Source organism: Notolabrus celidotus, chromosome 3 (genome assembly GCF_009762535.1).
Source record: "Notolabrus celidotus isolate fNotCel1 chromosome 3, fNotCel1.pri, whole genome shotgun sequence".
Lineage (NCBI taxonomy): Eukaryota > Metazoa > Chordata > Actinopteri > Labriformes > Labridae > Notolabrus > Notolabrus celidotus.
This window is the reverse complement of record NC_048274.1, coordinates 27,095,254-27,113,929: the sequence shown is the minus strand read 5'-3', so window position 1 is coordinate 27,113,929 and position 18,676 is coordinate 27,095,254. Positions and strand designations below refer to the sequence as shown.

The 18,676-nt window shown below is 37.2% G+C and overlaps 1 protein-coding gene across 1 annotated transcript; it reads left to right on the top strand.

Annotated features, from left to right (window-relative positions):
• Positions 1 to 6,902: 6,902 nt before the first annotated feature.
• Positions 6,903 to 8,691, top strand: serf2 (small EDRK-rich factor 2). The gene is made up of 3 exons (XM_034680917.1): positions 6,903 to 7,047; positions 7,816 to 7,924; positions 8,244 to 8,691. Exons 1-3 carry the CDS (start codon positions 7,041 to 7,043, stop codon positions 8,332 to 8,334), a joined length of 207 nt encoding a protein of 68 aa, XP_034536808.1. The 5' UTR covers positions 6,903 to 7,040; the 3' UTR covers positions 8,335 to 8,691.
• The last annotated feature ends 9,985 nt before the right edge of the window (positions 8,692 to 18,676 follow it).

Here is an 18,676-nt window from a genome sequence, read left to right as displayed (position 1 = left end):
TGTGATGCATAAGTATGGTCCTCCTTTTGTGAAGTTTTTACAATTAAAAACATGTATCAATATGAAGTCTTTTGGGCGCAACATCAATGGCTCTCTTCTACTTCTTCTTCTACAATAAGTGCATTTTCTACTAAAAAAAATGAATGCACATGCCGTTTAGTTTGTCCGTCTTGTGCTAGTGTAGGAACATGCAAGATGGTGGCCTCTACAGAAGGAGACCCACTCCTTATGTAAACATAAAAGACTCATTCTAAGTTGACAAAAACAAAAAGATTGTTATACTCAAGTGGTTTTGAACTCATTTAAACACAATTCTAAATAATATACTTAATTTCTAACGTCTTATTTTGCTAAACCTTGCTAAATTCTACGAACTGTTCTTTTAAGTCATTAGCACCAAATCACTGAAATGATAATACTGCTGTTAGCCAGAAAATGGTTAAGCAGTTTGGTAACATGAGACATTCGGACAGGCTTTCATTCCCAGCTGAAATAATGTTTGCTAGGAATTGGGTTTTAGGTAACCCTACATGGGGATTAGCATTAGCTGTTATCTTACGGCAGCTTATGTGCTATAAAATATGTTGGTTTATCTTGAAACATTACCAATGTGTCTCTATAGTTTCACAATTAGTTGTCTTTTCTCTTATTTATCAATAATGAAGCAATGAAATAAGAACAATTTGTCAATTCCCTGAATTTATACAGCATACAACTTGGAACACAGAAGGGCTATATTACGATTGAACTTCTCACAATGAGTGTGATGTCAGTAAAAATTGGCCCACATTTGAATACTGTATGTAGGGGCCATAATGTTGATTTTCATGTCTTATTTGTTAATCATGATTATTTCCTTCTTAGGTTGACTTAATTTCTGTTTTTGGGTTCATGGGTGTGGTTTACCTTTTTAAGTACCTGTTCAGTAGTGTGGTGGGAGGTATAAAAAGAGGATGAGTGGGGTTGAATATTTTTTGTTGACCACCACCGTCATTGTCATTATTATCGTTTATTTAGATATTTTTTAGTATTTAATTATTTTGAAGGTTTTGTTAATAAATAGAAAACTTTCCTTGTACTTTGATTTTGATTTATGGCAAGATACGTCACAAACACGAGCACCTTTCAATCTTAGCCGCTTCACTGTAAATTGGTTAATCCATCCCTCCATCCATCCAGCCATTAAATCTTGACCACTCATCCCATTCGTGGTTGTGGGGGGTAACTTTGTTAATGTCATAGAAAATAATGTTAATCATATCATTGAAGTCAGATAAATCCTACCTTGCTAGTTGTTTCTGAAGGATGTTATGAGCCGTCCCAGGCAGTGGCGTTAGTTGTCATCAACCCTGATACAACACAATAGGCTGAATCTATTTTTGTGTGGTTGTGCTCTTTTTGGTTTGATGCTGTAAAGTCTAAGCCATCGCAGCCACAATCATTTGAAGTCAAACAACAAAGGGACAATACTTTAATCACTGACAGTGTTTTTAAAAAAGTTCTAACATTTAGTAAATCAACAGTTTGTTTAAAGCACAGTTAATAATTCAAGTCAACGCTAATTACAGATTCACATAACAGAATTAAGTGAGTACAATTTTTACTTCACATTGATATAAATAAATCCCAATGGGTTTGGAGTTATTCCAGGAAAGAGAAGAAAACACACGATGGGTAGCATGCCATACAGCATGCACAACATAATAATTTCATAGACTCAAGTCAGAATTAGCTCAAACACGAGGGACATTAAGGCAACGCAGAAGATGGAATCAGCAAGTCCCATCAATCATTCGTGACAGCAGGCAGGACTGTGGCAGCGTGATGGATGACAGCGGTGAAATGAGACAGAGAGGAATGCACCATACGTCCTGCTTGTCACACTAAGTTTATACTGCTACATATCAGCATGCTCACCACTTCATGATATAGTAAACACTGCTGTAAACAGATAGTAGTGTAGCTTCTGCATGAAGATTGTGGTAGCAAGTGTTGAAGAAATGTATGGTGGTTGTCTTTACATCTTGTTGTATGCACCCTTTTTTCCTTATAACAACAGAGTATTCTACAAACATAAGGTAAACAGATGTTACTTAGGGCCTCCAAAAGGGAAGAAGGGATACAATTAAATGAAAAAATATATAAATATTAATAAGGTAGAGATTTTGGGCAATAAGGAACTTAAATATTCCACTAGTTTGACATTTTACTTGCATGACCACGTGAAAGGTCGTCTGTCACTAAGTACTCAATATGGAAAAGTGCTAGGAGCTAATGAGAGGGCAGGGACTCTTGCTGTTAATATAAAATCCCCTTGTTAAATTTAGTATAAAATTAATGGAAAACAAATTCTTTCCTCCCCATCATCTCCATTTAATCAAACTGAAGACGTGACATGCAAGGTGTGAGCTGTAACTGCAGTCACACAAGGACAGCATTAACTTTACAGGCTTGTGGACGTAGAAGCAGTCAACATTGTCAAAATTACCAGGTGGTGATAATTGCACTGCGAGACAAAAATAGTTTGCTTGAAGCAGGACTCTGTCACTGGAAGCAGCTGTGGGGGAAAACAAGTCGGAGGCAGACATCCTGGGCCGTCCCGTGTCGCCACCAGCCCAATAAACTGACCGCAATGTTTGACATGCTGTTCTACACGCTGGTAAAGTCTTCAGGCTGCAGCACGCAACAGACATGAAAAAGCCTTCTCTCTTTGTCCACTTCATCTCATGTGATTTTTCTAGTACAAGTCAGCAATTTCTTACTTGATATAAATCTATAGCTTGAAATGTTTCATGGTGCCATCAATTAACAGCCTCAGTACATGAAGAAAAAGCCAAATTCCCATTGGTGCATAATTTTAGGGGAGTGCAATTCAATGTTTACCAAAAAGTTAAAAGGAAATAAGATCTGAGCTACCCCCCTTATGAGGACCTTAAACTACCAATGGATTAATGTGATGCCTATGTTGTATGTTAGGCTGTACACAGAAAAACATTCTTGGTAACATTTGGTTTACAATCCTTGGAAAAGCTAAAACTAAACCATGAAATCAAAGACAGCTTTATGAGCAAAGTTATTTATTATGCTCTTCAAGTTACAAAAATAAAACAATCAGGAGGGGATAAAGATGAGGATGTCAGGTGACTTAAAATAGTTCTATCTGTTGTACTCTTCAAAATTGATTTACGAACTATCAAAATGCTAGTTGACATTCAATAACCATGGCACGCCACATGTGCTCTTAAGTGAAAATGTCCTAAAATGGATTACGCAGTAGTGTCGATGGTGCGCTCTTTTGCCATGGCCTATCTTTCCACAGTTGCAGCAGTTAGTTTGGCTGACTTTACTGCAATACGCAGACATTTTCTACAACTGTCAAGGTGAGATCCATGTGTATATGGCCATGGCCAAATTTTGAACACGACATTATCTGGACTTTTCCTGTCAGCACATCAGTAAAGAAGAATTAAGGGTGAGCGGGTATGTGATTGCATTGTACAAAATACACCACAAAACATGCGGACGAGTGAGCTATAAAGACTGCTTCTACAACTTATTATCTGTAAAAAACAAGGCCAAACTCATTCACATAACCACCACAGCTTCTAACATAATCGGTCTCCTCACACCAAACCTCACAGATTAAAACAACAGGGCCATCAGACGCATCGCAACCTCTATAGAACAGGACATCACACATCCGCTAAACATCAACCTCATCCCACTCCCCTCAGGTACAGGGTACCTAGGTGTAGAAGCTCTCATACAGACGTTTGCATGTATTGGATCAAATAGCGACTGGTGCTATCTTCCCGCACATAACAAGGCTGCTTCATACTCTTTCCTCCAAAGTGTTTTGTTTAAATTTTTTGGTTAAAATTCAACTTTCTTAGCATCTACACAACAAACTGTCAAGAAGTTGTGTACACAAATCCATCCATGTTCCCTTTACTTTTTCATCTTCATTATTTGGCCAAAATTTAAATTCTAGCTTTCAGTAACAAGACTACCATAATCCTTAGCTTTATTTAAAGTTAATGTTGCACTTGTAATGGATGAAGTAAATATTAAAACTTCTGCACATTAGATGTTAGCAGTGTGAGCTAGGTTCTCTTTGTTTAGTCAAATTCATAGAAAAGCACTCTGCGATAGTTGCCTAAGGTCATAAATGAATTAACATTTTTGTTAACTTTGATAACGCAACATGACAAAAGTAATTTTGGTCTACTTTCATCTGTTGAAGTATTTTCCCAAACATTCATCAAAAAATGTATATGGAGTGCAGCAGAGCAGAGCAAATTTACGGCATATAATTAAATACCATGAAGAGCTTATTCTTCACCCAAATAGACTCTTTGTGAGACAATCACAGCTGTAGTTTGATGGCTCATTGTCTTCAAACAGTAATTATGTCCTTAAAATACTGTATTTGTCTGTCAGCAAGAAACCCAGCCCTGTCTTTATTCTGCTCCTACAAGCTCACTTCTACAGACACTCTTATATTTTAAGATGTGGATTGTAAAGTCCATGTTATTTTGACATTAAGAAGTGTGCAGTTGATCTTTATAAAGTATGATTTACTCACATTCTCCTGAAGCAGTTTCTCTACTTTTGTGTTGACTACAATGCATGTGGCACATGAAGGTTAAGCAGTGAGTTGTCTTATTGGATTCACAGTTGTAGTGTGTGGGTAGGAGTTCAGTTTGGGGCAGACATGACTCAGTTATTTAGCTTAAATAAACTCCCAGACAGTCAATAAAATCCCTCTTCCACATCTACAAGGAAAACATGATGTGGTTCTTATTGCTGAAAACAGAAATAAAACTCTAAATGACCTTTAAAGAGATTCCACTTTGCTCTTTAAACCGTGGCTGGGCAGTAATTCACTGAATCAGACTTTATTTAGGCTCTCAAACTAAATTATGTGGTCCAAGAAAAGATTCAAAGCTATTTATAACTCAAGGAACAACAACCAGTTAATGTAGTTTGCTGTATATGTATGACTTAGTCTGATGTAGCACTGGTTTCTTTTTCATTTAATCAATCTATTTAAGTTTTCACTTTCTCTAAAATCGTCCTGTTGAATAGATCAGTAGCTTTTGTGTGAAAAATGTCAGTGTAGGTCTCCAATAGTTCAACAGCCTTCATGTCTACTTTATTTAAGCAAAGTCTGCCACCTGCTGGCTGTTTTAAGTATGGCTTTTAACCAACAATTACTTTTTGCAGACATCAGGCAAATCAACATGAAGAACAAACTTCTAGGTCCCCCACTCAGACCTGCTCTTTTTTCTGTTGGCTGCTAGAGGTCGAACAGGACTCCTCCCAAGATGAGTACATTTCCACAACTAAGGGACTCATCCCTGCATAAAGAGGAAACTCATGTGGCAGCAGACTGGGTGCATTGTTGTACAGCAATGCTTGTGATGGACTTCTGATATTGCCTGAGAGGTTGGGTGAGGGCAAAACTATGAACTTGGAAGCAGTGATGGCTAAGCGAATGAGTTTGACCAAGTTAGTGACAGAGAGCATGCTGAAAACACAAGTGGAGCAGAGAGGCAGAATTGATACGCAATAGTTTGGTCCAACAGAGATAGAAGTAGATATATACAGTCTATGAGGTAGACATGTGGTGTCACAAGGAGTCGTTTGAGGTTATGGGTGGTATGTGCTATCTTTGGTGTAAACAGTGATATTGCAAGTTTAACCCTCCTATTATCCTTGGGGTCAATTGGACCCCATTCAATGTTTCACGTCTCTAAATGAATGAATAACATCATTTTTTGACTTTTCTTAATTTAATGGGGACAACTTGGAAAACGTAAAATTAAAATGTTGATGTTCCAACTTCCTGAAAAAAAAAGTATGCATCAGTGTTCCTTGGGGTCAATTTGACCCCAGGTTGTCTTAGCTGTATTTAACATAAGAAATATCAACAACCAAACACATTTGTTTTGGTTGTTTTGGATGATATTGAGGTCACTATAACCAAGGACACTTCCACTTGTGACTGCAGGAGCTGGGATCGAACCGCCAACCTTTAGATTGAGATATAAAATTTCTAGCCACCATGTCTCTAAAGACATTCAATGATAAGTCCTGTTTCATACATTTTGATAACAGAATCAAAGCAGGGCCGACTAGAGCATGACAAACTTGCAGCAGTTTGATGTTCTTTTACAAATAAAGTCCTTCTAAATGCTTAAATTGTGTTTATGCTTGAAATATACTTTACTCAAAGGGCTATTTCGGTAGTCAACAAAGAAACATAATGTACCTGACACATAAACCTGGGTAACAATGAGTTTCTGGAGGTTTAAATTGCTGGGGTCAAATTGACCCAGACAATCAAGAAAAAAGTCTCAGTTAGTAAAATAAAAATAAGTACAATAAAAAATAGATAATAAAGATAGAATACAACTTAGATATATACAACATTACAAATGGAATTTAGATAGATACAAATGTTAAAAATGGATTAAATAGCAGTAATTACAGGAAGTATTAAAAATGTTTCAGTAGTGACAGGTTGACCTGGTTAGATTATGGTTTGGTAATGACAGATTAAGCAATATAATAAATAAATATGGTATATAGTATGACCGTAAGTTGTAGTAAACAATAATAATGTAATATAACATAATATGATATAACAAGATATAATCTAACATGCATTATAATGTCAACATGTAACAGGGGGGTTAAACATCATAAAATGTAAAAAATAAAATAAAAACTTTCTTGATATTTCTGTTGTTATCATTCAAATATTTGATCTAATTCAGGCCAGTCTCCACATTGCTGTAAGTATGTCGTTATCATTGGCCATTTAAAATTGATGAGTTCCTGCTCAGCGCATGCGCAATACACGGGATAGACGGAATACTCTGGGTCTCGCACGGAAGTCTCGCGCATATTTGTCATCCACAGTGAGGCGGCGCAGCAACCAAAGTAGAAGCAGCGTCTGGAGAGACGAGAGGGGAACCCACGGCCCTGCGGCTGAGCACATTCGGATCTGGGCGAAAGGAGCGTCAACTACTACAATGACCAGTGGGTATCGACATATATCTTGGCTGTAAGGCTTTATGTACTTAACTCGGTTGCATGGTGTTTTTGACGCCGTTCAGTCTTGGCCGCCGTCGACCTCGGGTACCGTCTATGTGCTGGAGTACTCAAACCGTAATGTTTTTTTTTGTCTCAAAAACATCCGTTCACTCTGGACTGGGGTAACACATTTATCACACACTTAAGTTGCCTCTGTCAGTGCAGTAAAATGGAGTAGACTAGTTAGGTGTAAAGTGTGGGTTAAATTACATGTGTTGTACATTTGTCAACAGCGACAGGCCTGTGTTGTTGCTCAGCTGTTAGTCGAAGCCTTTGCTCAAAGACCTGGAAATCCAACAGATCTCTGCCAACACTGTCTGTGACAAGAAGTATTATGTCAGATCATGTTATGTAGTTAAAATTCGTTGCATTACGCATGGTTCTGCCTTTGTGGTTCGCCCTTAATTACCTGGCTCCATGTCTTCAGTGTTGTTCTTGGTATGAAGCTGCTCTGGAGCGCCTCTCTGCCACGTCGGCTGCTTCCATGATCTGCAGCACTACTGTTTATACTCCTCAAAATCAAAACAACATTTTACTTGAAATATATGCAAGTAGGCACTAAGATGCATTTGGGCTTTTGTTGCTTCTTGTTATTTGAAGTCTTAAGTAATAAAGGCGTTTTCAGGGTGTAGCTTACATACCTTTAGTATGGCTCATTGAATCCTCATTTGTTCTGATGCATTGTTTTTTCTTCTTCTATTGTGTGACATGCAGGAGGAAACCAACGTGAGCTTGCACGTGCGAAGAATGCCAAAAAACAGACTGATCATGGGAAAGGGAAGCGAGGTGATGATGGGCTGTCTGCGGCTGCTCGGAAGCAAAGGTAGACAACTGTTTGCATGATGCACACAAACTTCAGCTGTGATTTGAAGTCTATATTTAACTCTAGACTATCAAGAACCAGTTTGATTATGCAGGTCGAATTTTTTCCTCAAAAGAATGAAAAACATAAAGCTTGTGACATTTCAAGTGCAGAAAAAGTACATTTTCAGGACTTATCTGTAAGAAATAACTAAACATGAATTGGAGACACGTGTGATTTTAAAAGAAGAGGCATACTGGGTTTACCAACATGAGCTTTACAAAGGTTTTTACAACTATTAAACTCTGTCCTAACTAAGTTTTATTCTCTTCCCTTCCAGGGATGCTGAGATAATGCAACAGAAGCAGAAGAAGTCTGGCGGGGGAGGGGAAGGGGAAGGGGACAGCAAGGAAAGCACTAAGTCCAAGTAAAGAATGATGTCTAGGACTCATTCAGCTCAGTGTTTGAAAAACATCCCATGTTCAGCACTCTTCCTGATATTTATGAGAATGGATCTGTCATCTTTGTCCAGACTCAAGAATCTAGGATCCTACTTTCTTCCCTATGGCAAATGACATTACTCGTTGGATTTGTTATTTTAATCGGTAAAATTATGTCTGAGCAAGGTAGCGGTTGTCCCACGTTGGTGCAGCATGCAGAGGAGCATCAGTGGTGTAAGCAGCAGGAGAGATGAACAATTCTTGACACAAACATCTGTGTAACAGTAGTGTATTTTTGTACAAAAATGTCCCCTGCTGGTTTCAAATAAAGTGTATCTTTTTAGTTCATGCTTGTCTGAGTTATTCTGGATTTTGATGTTTAACATTAGCTTTTTCATACTTTTAACAATATCTGAATTTGCTTTAGGAGTATTGAAAAACAAATACTTAAATTAAGATTGTTCTGTCTTAGAGCTTTTTTCATGGGGTCACATTTTGATGCAACATTTAGAGGGAAAGAGCATTGGGGATTTGGACTTATAACATGTCTTCGTATTTTTACACTTGCTTTTAAATACTTATTCATTTAAAGGTTTTTTAAACATAGGCTAAGATGTGATGTGATGGAAGATAGATCACACTTCCACCAAGACTTCTGAAACCACCCACAGTTTGTGGACACATGAAACATTCTTTGAGCACAGCATTTTTATTGTTTTTAATTTTTTTTAAGACGGTAACAAATAAGTCAAGTGAAGACAGATTAAATTATATAAACATATACATACAGATGACAGGACAACAATACATTATATATAAAGTAAATACATGCATGACAAAAAAACAACGTATACAGAAATATGTAAATAATTGTTTACCTAGGAGTCTCAGGGAAAAATGTATTATAATAGTTCATGAATTTGATGAGCACACAGTCTGGATAATGATTAATAGTTGTAACGATGTCAAACAAAAAGGTGAGTACTAGTCTACAAATACCGTTCCTGCCAAAGTAATTACATGATTAAAGTTTGCTTTGATTGTCATGTCAGGTTGTGTTATGGATTAGTTTCATTATCCTCAGCTTTATCACCACCTCATGATCAGATAAAGTTAAAGAAAGTCAACCATCCGTGTGTTACCTTCCTTTCAGAATACAAACAGTCCAATAAAGCAAGGCAAATAATCAAAATTCATTAAAAGAAAAGAAATCCAGGTTGCTAGCTGTCTCCTTTCTTCAAGTGTTAATCAGGCTCATCAAAGTTGCCGAAAAATACACTGAGGTAATGAAAGTCACTTCATAGTGTTTGCAAATGGATGACAAACTCCTGCATTGAACAAGAACATTCTATTTACCCACCATTAGTTACTGCAGTGCAGTAAGACACATTTGAACATTTACCCGTCTATCAAAGTGAAGTCTGCAGTGGTTTCCTGAGAGGAAACTGTTACAGAGTGAGAGTGAGAACATCAAATCACTGAATATAAATAGCAGGTGAAACCAGAGTATTGTTACAGGTACCTCTTATGTCAGTGTTGTTCTCTACATTGATTTATGATCAGTCTGCTGTCTTGACGTCAGAAACACGTACAGGTATATAAAGCCACATTCATAATTACAGTCACCTCTCTAAATGATTGTTACATATTGAACGTTAGTAGCACAGAGTAGCTCAGTATAGAAGTCCTATTGTTCATACATAACACCAGATCTAACGACCCGCCCACATCATTTGTAAATAAGGAAAGGATACATCTGTGTTCTGGGTGTGTTGTGTAACACTGGAGTCTGCCAAATTTACTGTAATTAAAGTGTGCCAGAGGACAGAGAAAAACTGCAGTGACAGTCTGACCACTAGGTGGCAGCACACACAAAGCTATTACTGTAAGTATCACAGGGGAACAATTCATTTGACTGCACAGTACAGTACAGAAGGAATGTCACTGATTTCGCTAATGTGTTTTAAATGCTTATATTGCTTATGCTACATACAAGAGCATACAGTATGGAAGTAAAATATCAATCTGGTTATTTTCAGTGCAAAAACAGGCATTTGATAAACACAAGGTGGTTCTGCACGAGGCAATCACCACCCTTAAATGGTATTGGTCGTCTATTTTAGCATTTACCTGCTACTGCACACTGTTAGTGCATATTTCTGATTACTAACAGTGTGCAGTAGCAGGTAAAGAACAACTGTGCATCTCAGTCTATTTATAGTCAAAAAAACGGAGTGTCTCCTTACTGAAATCCAGTGAGTTTGTATCTTCAGGTCTCAGATTACAGGGTATATAATTAACTTACCAGTATAGCTTTATTCCCTTCTCAGATAACGGGAGAAGCAGCCGAAGAGCTGAATAGTGATGAGGAACAAATGCAGAATCAGCAAGATGCCTAAAATTGAGGAAAATCCTAACCATATCCACTATCATCCACACTACTCTGCTCCCAGCTTTGGTTAGATCTCACTTAAATTCAAGCATAAGGCCCGACAGACCGGCTGTGGGTTCTGGCATTTTTTCTTTAAACAGAGGAGAAGAGAGGAGCTCAGTGGTAATAAGAGACACAGAATGCAAAGAAAAGATGCAGTCAGCTCATCTAATTAAATTCAGAGCAGAGGCCTCATCTCTTTATGGCTTCTCTGCTGAATTTGTGGAGATAGTGGCGCACTGGATAAAATGTATTGTCGTGTCAGAGCTGCTGTGGTGGTATTTATGGCGTTGAATAGTCCGGTGTCAAAGTACAAATTAGGGAGAAAATTCACAACAATTTGCTGTATCTGCTTGGTGAAACATATGTAAATGTACTCCTTAAATTTCCAGCTGCAAAGATGACTGCTTTCATTTCATCAAAGTGAAGTCAACCCTTTTTCATACAGGTGCTCCTCAGAAACTCAGTCAGCTTTAGTGTTGCTTTGTAGCACAAACCTGGTGCAGACATATTACCCCTTAAATTGCAAGGTCAGTAACACAGTGCAGTAATAGTTGTACTCTGGAGCACACGTGAGAGTCCCTAGTTGTTCACTAGTAGAAAACAAAACTCATGAATAACTCTGCTGTAATAACACAATTCATTTTCTGTTTTTATCACCATCTTAATTAAACTTCTCTCTTGACGTATCCATAAAACTAGAGTCAAAGACTTTCCAGCTACATGCAACATAATCCCACACTGACAGATGGTGTATGCAAGGCTTTCCTTTGAAGAAGTGAGTGATTATCATGCTCATCATGCGGTTGATAAAAACAGACTCAGACAGGTACTGCTCATGCTTCAAAAGACAAAGAGTTCAGACAGCTTTGAGCTTAAACGATGCCTGTTTTTATGAGGGAAAGAAACTCAGAGACAAAGCGTCAAGTGATGAAACTGAAAATTGTACTTGGAAAATGATCTGTCTATTTTGAATGTGGTCAGCAAAATGTAAAAAAAAAAAAGTGGCATGATCAACTGAAGTGTAGTGAACAACTGTCCCGTGGTCTGATCAGTCACATTTTAAGTCCTGTTTGGAAGTCATGGATGTTTCTAAAGCTATCAAAGAGAATGACCATCTAGCTTGTTATCAGCAAACACTTCAAAATGCCAGCATGTGTAATGACATCAGATGCAATGCACCATTAATGCAAACAATGGAGAAAGTTTTAGAGCATATTTTGCAGCCAAGCTGACGCCGTCTTTATCAGAGAAGGCCTTCCATATTCACATTCAGCATGTGTCATAACAGCATGCTTCAGCAGCAAAAGAGTCTGAGTGTTGAACAGGCTGGCCTGCAGTCCCAACTTGTCCCCCATTGAACATTTTTCAGGCATTATGACACAAAAACACAACAAAGGAGACCTCAAAGTGTTGAGTGGCTGGAGTCCTTCGTCTTGCAAAAATGGGAAGACATTCCACTTTCAAAATTACAGCAATCGGTCTTTTCAGTGCCCAAGACAGAGAGTTGCTGAAAGGTGATGAAACAGAGTGGTAAACACGACCCTGTCTCAGCTGGTCTGAAATGAACTACGGCATCAAACTGGAAATAGGGAGGCAGGATGTTTTCCCAAAATGAGTACAGTTCTCAGTTTGACGTGTTGTCTTTGTGTCCTTATCAGTTCATAAAGTGTTCACTGTGCTTGTATTTTTAATACACAACAGTACAATTTTTTTTAAAACAATGTCTTTATTGACTTTTCCATGTACATTGTGGATTACACAGACATAAATATTACGTCATCATTTTGTACCATACAAAAGTCACTTTTTTATTATTTTCTCCCAAACAAACAAAACAACCCTTTCCACCCACATCCATCTCTCTCTCAATGTCTGTTAAGCACACAAGACAGAATCTCTTTTTTACACTTTACATTTAAAGGTACCTTGAAAAAGTAAAATATACATCCACATATACAAAAATTTAAGTTACACCAGTTCTTAGTGTCTTCATCCCTTTTCTGGGATCTACCACAAGTCCGTATAAGTATCTCATTCTGGGTTTTCAGCCTGTAAAAGCCCTCCTATATCTCCACTTTTAATATAATCATTAAATGGTTTCCAGATTCCCTCATAAACTGACAAAAGTACAACATTGACACTTGCAATTTGGTAGAACAGAGACACAGCTACAGCACGCTGCCTCTACCATTGCTCTGCCTCAGCCTTTTTTAATGGTCTTGCACCTCTTGACCCTTGAACACATGAATGCTCGCCATGATGCCACTGAGAAACGTTAGCCTTCTTTTTTTTCAAAGATCTTTTTATTTAGATTTTGACACATTACAAAAAAAAGACCAATGCAAACAATTCAAGGAAGTGACGTTTTTGTATAAGAAACACATTAAATAAATGAATAAAAAAAAATACAAATAAAAAAAGCCAATAATATGTGATAATAACTTAAAATAAAAGATTGATATGTACTCAAGCAGGAAAATAAAGAATAGTGAAACTATAATACAATGAGTAGGTGAATATCAAAAATAAATAATTGAAAAAGATAAAAGAGCAATAAGTATAAAAAACAAATATACATCCATATATACCCAGATACACCTACATACATAAATACATATACATACATATACATACATACATGCACATACACACACATAGAAATGATAATATAATCATACAAGAAAAAAAGCCAAATAAATTAATAAATAAACAAACAAATAATAATAAAAGGAATGAAAGTACCAAAAACAAGTTAAGAAGTAGAATAAACAAAACAAACAAAAACAAACAAACAAACAAGCAAACAAACAAAAAACACCACATATGGCAATGTCAAATAGGAACAACAGAACATGTTCTTCATTGAATATAGTTGTTGTGCTCTCAAAGGGACTCAAGGCCTCAAAGTATTAAATAAAGAAACAGTCTATGAGGAAGGAAAATTAAGAAAAGATCTCAAGAACTACAACCAGCTTCATTGAGGTGCATCCTTGAACTGCAGGGTTTTTACTAGGTCAAAGAAAGGCAGCCATACTTTAAAAAAATTATTTGTGGATCAGCCTTCTTTTTAAGCCATGTGCCTGTCTACCATTTTTCAGAACCAGCTGAGCTCTTTGAAAGTAGGTGTGTATATGAACACACTCATGCCCGTGTGCATATGGGCAGGGCAATCTGTGTACACTCTCATGTCTTAGCTTATGCCTTTTTGTTCACAGAAGAGGTGTCAATTATTATCAATCTTTTGAGAAGTGACAAGCTGAGACGTTAGATAAAATAAGGTAAAATCACAAACACATTTTACTTCAAGCTGTTATCATCTGAGTTCATGCATTATTTGGTAATCTTGTTTAAATTTGTTGAATTCACAGTGACCCTGGATGACATTCTGGTGTATTTTTAGAACTTAATTATTGATAGATTTTTAATCTTTTACATCAGATTGGCTTTTATTCGTAATGCCTTTACGAGTAAAAGAGCTGTCACCATCAGAACCAAAAGTACTTGACATGAACAGGCCTATTTCCTGGCCTTAACTTGCAGGAAATTAGTCCTCCTGACAATGTAAAAATTCCCCTCAGAGTCCTCCAGTGAAACAGTAAATGGAAGTTCCTTCACATAATAAGTTTGGTTTGCTTTAGATGTACTGGTAGATGGCTTTGTTTCATTTGGACAGAGTAAGAAGTGCCTTATTTCCAATCACTGTGCAAAGCTAAGCTAAGCTTTTCCTCAGTTGCCTAATATCTACCATACAAACACCAGGGTAGTATCAACCAAGAGGAAGTGAGTTAGCATATTTCCTCAAAAATATAATTGTTCTTTAATCTGCGTCATTTTATTTAGTTGTGTCCACAAAATCAATGTCCTGTTCTGACATTAGAACCGAACCAAATCGAATGGGAAGAAACTGAGAACTTGTCACTTGTATCTGGATATGGATGAGCTTTTTAAATTATGAGATGTTTTGTTTTAACCACATTTTTCATCCACTTAAAATCCTCAACAATCGGGTTTGAAAATACAAGAGCTGGCGTTTGACCTTGGAAGTGGAGTTGAACTGATTTAAAAGAGCTCCAGTTTCTTTCATTGACTGTGAAAAACTAAATCTGCTTTCAATTACACCATCAATGAAGCGTTGCCATGAAATATGCAATGCAATCACAGCTGAAACGCATGCTGACTGTAATTGTTTTCAAGGCTGAGGCAAACAAAAGGCACTTTTCACAGCACAGCGATTTGTTAATAATGAATAGCAAATTACCGTCTTTGCTCTTCATCAAATGGGCGGTGACGGCAGATGAGCGGCTGGTGTTGAAAGTAAATTGAATCTGTCACAGAGCATGGAAAGGGAGAGAAGACATTGAGATTTAGGATGATTTGGACAAACAGGAAGACAGACAGACAGACAGACAGACATGGGTGTGAAGTGTGAGGAAAAAGGCCTTGAGTGGAGGCTTCTCTTTGTTTTATAAACCCTGAGTCACTCTGAAGAAAGATGCTTGATCACAGTCCTTCATGCAGTCACAATCGACTGCCCCTGTGACCAGGAGTGCTTTAACACACACAGGAGGTCTGTGAGGGAAGAGGCCTATTATTCCTGCTGGCAGCTGATCTCTGTCTCAGCAGGGGTGTTAGGACATCAATAAGGAGAGATTTATTCACATGCACAGACCTGTCTCAGCAGAGTTTCCTGCAGGAGGCTTGTTTTGGGTTTGAGGCTCTACAGAATACTGACTCGGGTCAATCTGGACATGTCCATGATCATTAAGGAACAGGAAAAAGTTTGACTAATACACCCTGTGTGTCCAAACCTTTTGGACTGGTATAGACCAACTGGGGCACTGACTTAAAGAAGTTATATTCCTATGTATCCTAGGATGATGACAATCACATAGCCAATCTGATATGCTTACATTTTAATGCCAGAAACGTGCAGTGTATCAATAAATAAATAATGATAGCTAATACTAGCATTATGTTCTTTTCTAACATTACTGTTGGCTAGCTTACAATACTGTTAGCTAGCTAACACCATTTTCCTTAGAAAGCTAACACCATGGTTAGCTAAGACGTTACACTTTCATCATCCTGATATGTAAAACTAAGAGAGGGTCATTTTAACTTGGGGTTAAACATTAACATTAGCTGTTATTGACATTAGCGGTCTGTATGTAGTATCTGAAAATGTGGCCTAAACCTTTTTTATTTTCACTACCTTTTCAGTTACAGAGTATCAATCAAGCTTTATTTATATACAACCGTTCATATAAGTCAAATGCAACCCAAAGTGCTTTACTGCCACTGAAAACAAGAAAGAAGCAGAAATAAAGGACAGGCAAGACATATTAAAAAAATGAAAATAGATTTTAAAATAGAGACTAATGCACACCAACCACAATATGATATGTGTAATTAAATTAAGTTAAAGCGTCAAATTATTATTAAGCATATAACTAGTTAAAATAAATACATTTAAATAGGGGTAAGGATAAGAGTTGAAAATAAAATTAAGGCTAAAAATGTCAATAAAACTGAGTAGATAAATTCAAATAAATAAATTAATGAATAAATAAATACAAATAAAATGAGATAAACAGTAAAATTACTAAAATGATAAAGCAAAATTTAAATCAATATAACAGTAAAATATAAGTAATAAAATTGTTAAACCCTACATTAAACCCAGACTGAATAAATACGTTTATGTTTACATTTTAAAGTCTCAATATCTCTATCAGCTCCTCTCAGATCCTCCGGCAGGCTGTTCCATAGTTTAGGAGTGCAGTGGATGAAATCAGCGTCACCAAATGTTTTGTTCTCCTCTGAGGAACAGCTAAAAGAGAGGAGCCGGAGGATCCGAGAGGCTTTCCTGGTTTGTACACTAACAGCATGTAGTCTGGTGCGAGGCCATGCAGTGCCTTAAAAACTATTAAAATAGTTTTAAAATCAATACGAAAAGAAAAAGGCAGCCATTGTAAGATTTTAAAGGTAGGAAGCAGTTAAAACTGTAACCATTTACACATTAATCATTCAAGCAAATCTGTAAAACAACAGTAAGAGTTTTTGTTTAATCAGCTTTTGAGCAATCTTTCTGACAGATGTTCAAATTTAAGTTTTAAATGTCGCACATAAAATACTCTGGTCTCTTTAAAGCACAACCACAGCATGCACATCATTGAGTGGTCCGATTAGACCTGCCATTCTTGATTATGACAGATGGTACCGTTTTCACTCTCTCAGACGAGACCATCTGTAAGTTTGCCTTAGTATGATACAGTTCATTTCAGGTCATCAAAAAAAGAAAAGGCTGGATTTGAAGGTGTCCTCTCCTTGGGCTACAAAGTGAAAGTGTGTGAAGACTTAAGGTTTTCAGCAGCTGCGGTCATGAATTGATAAGAAATACCAAATAAAGACATTTAAAGGATCCCTGTTGATCTCATAGTGCCCCTTGTGATGACTGGACATCAACAGAAGTCATAAAGTAACCTGTTTTATCATGCCCTGGTCCTTTATTTTTAACTGTGAAGTTGATTAACTGAAGCAGAGACAAACCAGGAATAAAACCAGTCTTAAGCTGTTGTACCACGATCAAACAAGCAGTGAGACTCCCTGTGTCATCATCTATCTGTCCCTTTTGAGTAAACAGCATTCAATACTGGCTGGCAGCTACACACAGCGTCCCAAAATAACTGTATTGATTCACAAAGCTGACGTTTATGACAGGGCTGCCCTCTGGAACTGTGCGTATCCATGACCAGAGTGCAAACAAAATAAATCAGGTTATGGTGACCGTTCAGTAACCCTGCTTGGAAGTGATTGGACAGTACAAGTCAGCTGGTTTCCAGCAGCTTAAATCTGAGCCAGTGATGACTAAATGAAGAAGCTGATGCAGATCAGCTACAGCATGCATGATTTCAGTGTTGGAAAAAAGAAGACATATATAACTATTGGCAAGTTAATGATTCACTGATCTTTTTATGGAGCTTTTTGTAAAACATAATTTACATGTACATGTAACTAATCATTTTAAAACCATATCATTGATTTAAATAACCAACTATATATGTACAATGATTGATAGGATTATAGATTAAGCAGCTGGATTACATCCAAGCAGCATGGGCTCAAAATATCAAGCCCATGTGGAAGTGTTATAAACTGCAATTCATCGAGCGCCCGTTTTATGCTGGCTGCAGAAACACCAGAAACCATATACAAACCAATAAAAAGACAATCTTTGCAGCATTAATAAACATGTTTACAGCCTGGTTCAAAACATGGTTTAGGTCTGAATAGCTAATTTCTCAGTCGGCGCACACTGTACAGGGGGGTTATTTTTCTGATAACGCGGTAGCTCAAAATAAATTAAAATTACGAGTTTTGCCAATTTCAGGACATGGCTGACTTGACTGACTGGCGGGAAGTCTGTAGCTGTTGGGGAGGATGCTCAAATCCCGTCACTTTACCTTACACTAATTCTACAGGAGTAAGGTCGCGTTCAGCATTCCCAGAATGGCTCCCACGGACAATTGGCTTCAAAACAGTGCTTTAGAACAGATGTGTGACGTCACAGAGACTACGTCCATTATTTATACAGTCTATGATTAGAACACTCCAAGGAAAGATGGCAATTTGTAAAAATAGATGTGTTCTCTAATATGTGTATTTATGTATTTCAGAGCATATTAAATGTCTTAATACAGCTTACTTTATAAAACTGATGCACTATGATATTTAGTCAGGGTTTGCCAATTGCATATGCAAAGCTGTTTTATATGAACTTCATTTTAGTTTCTACATAATGATTTAAAAAACTTTTTCCACCACAGTGTGTTTTTTTCTTCATCCTTTTAAACTAAAAAGAAACTAACAGCACAAAACAGACTAACACATGCATGTGTC

What these genes read in the sequence shown, in the direction of transcription:
- serf2 (XM_034680917.1), top strand. An exon ending in GCGGCTGCTCGGAAGCAAAG is followed by an intron (nt 7,925 to 8,243) that starts GTAGACAACTGT and finishes CTTCCCTTCCAG; the next exon opens with GGATGCTGAGATAATGCAAC.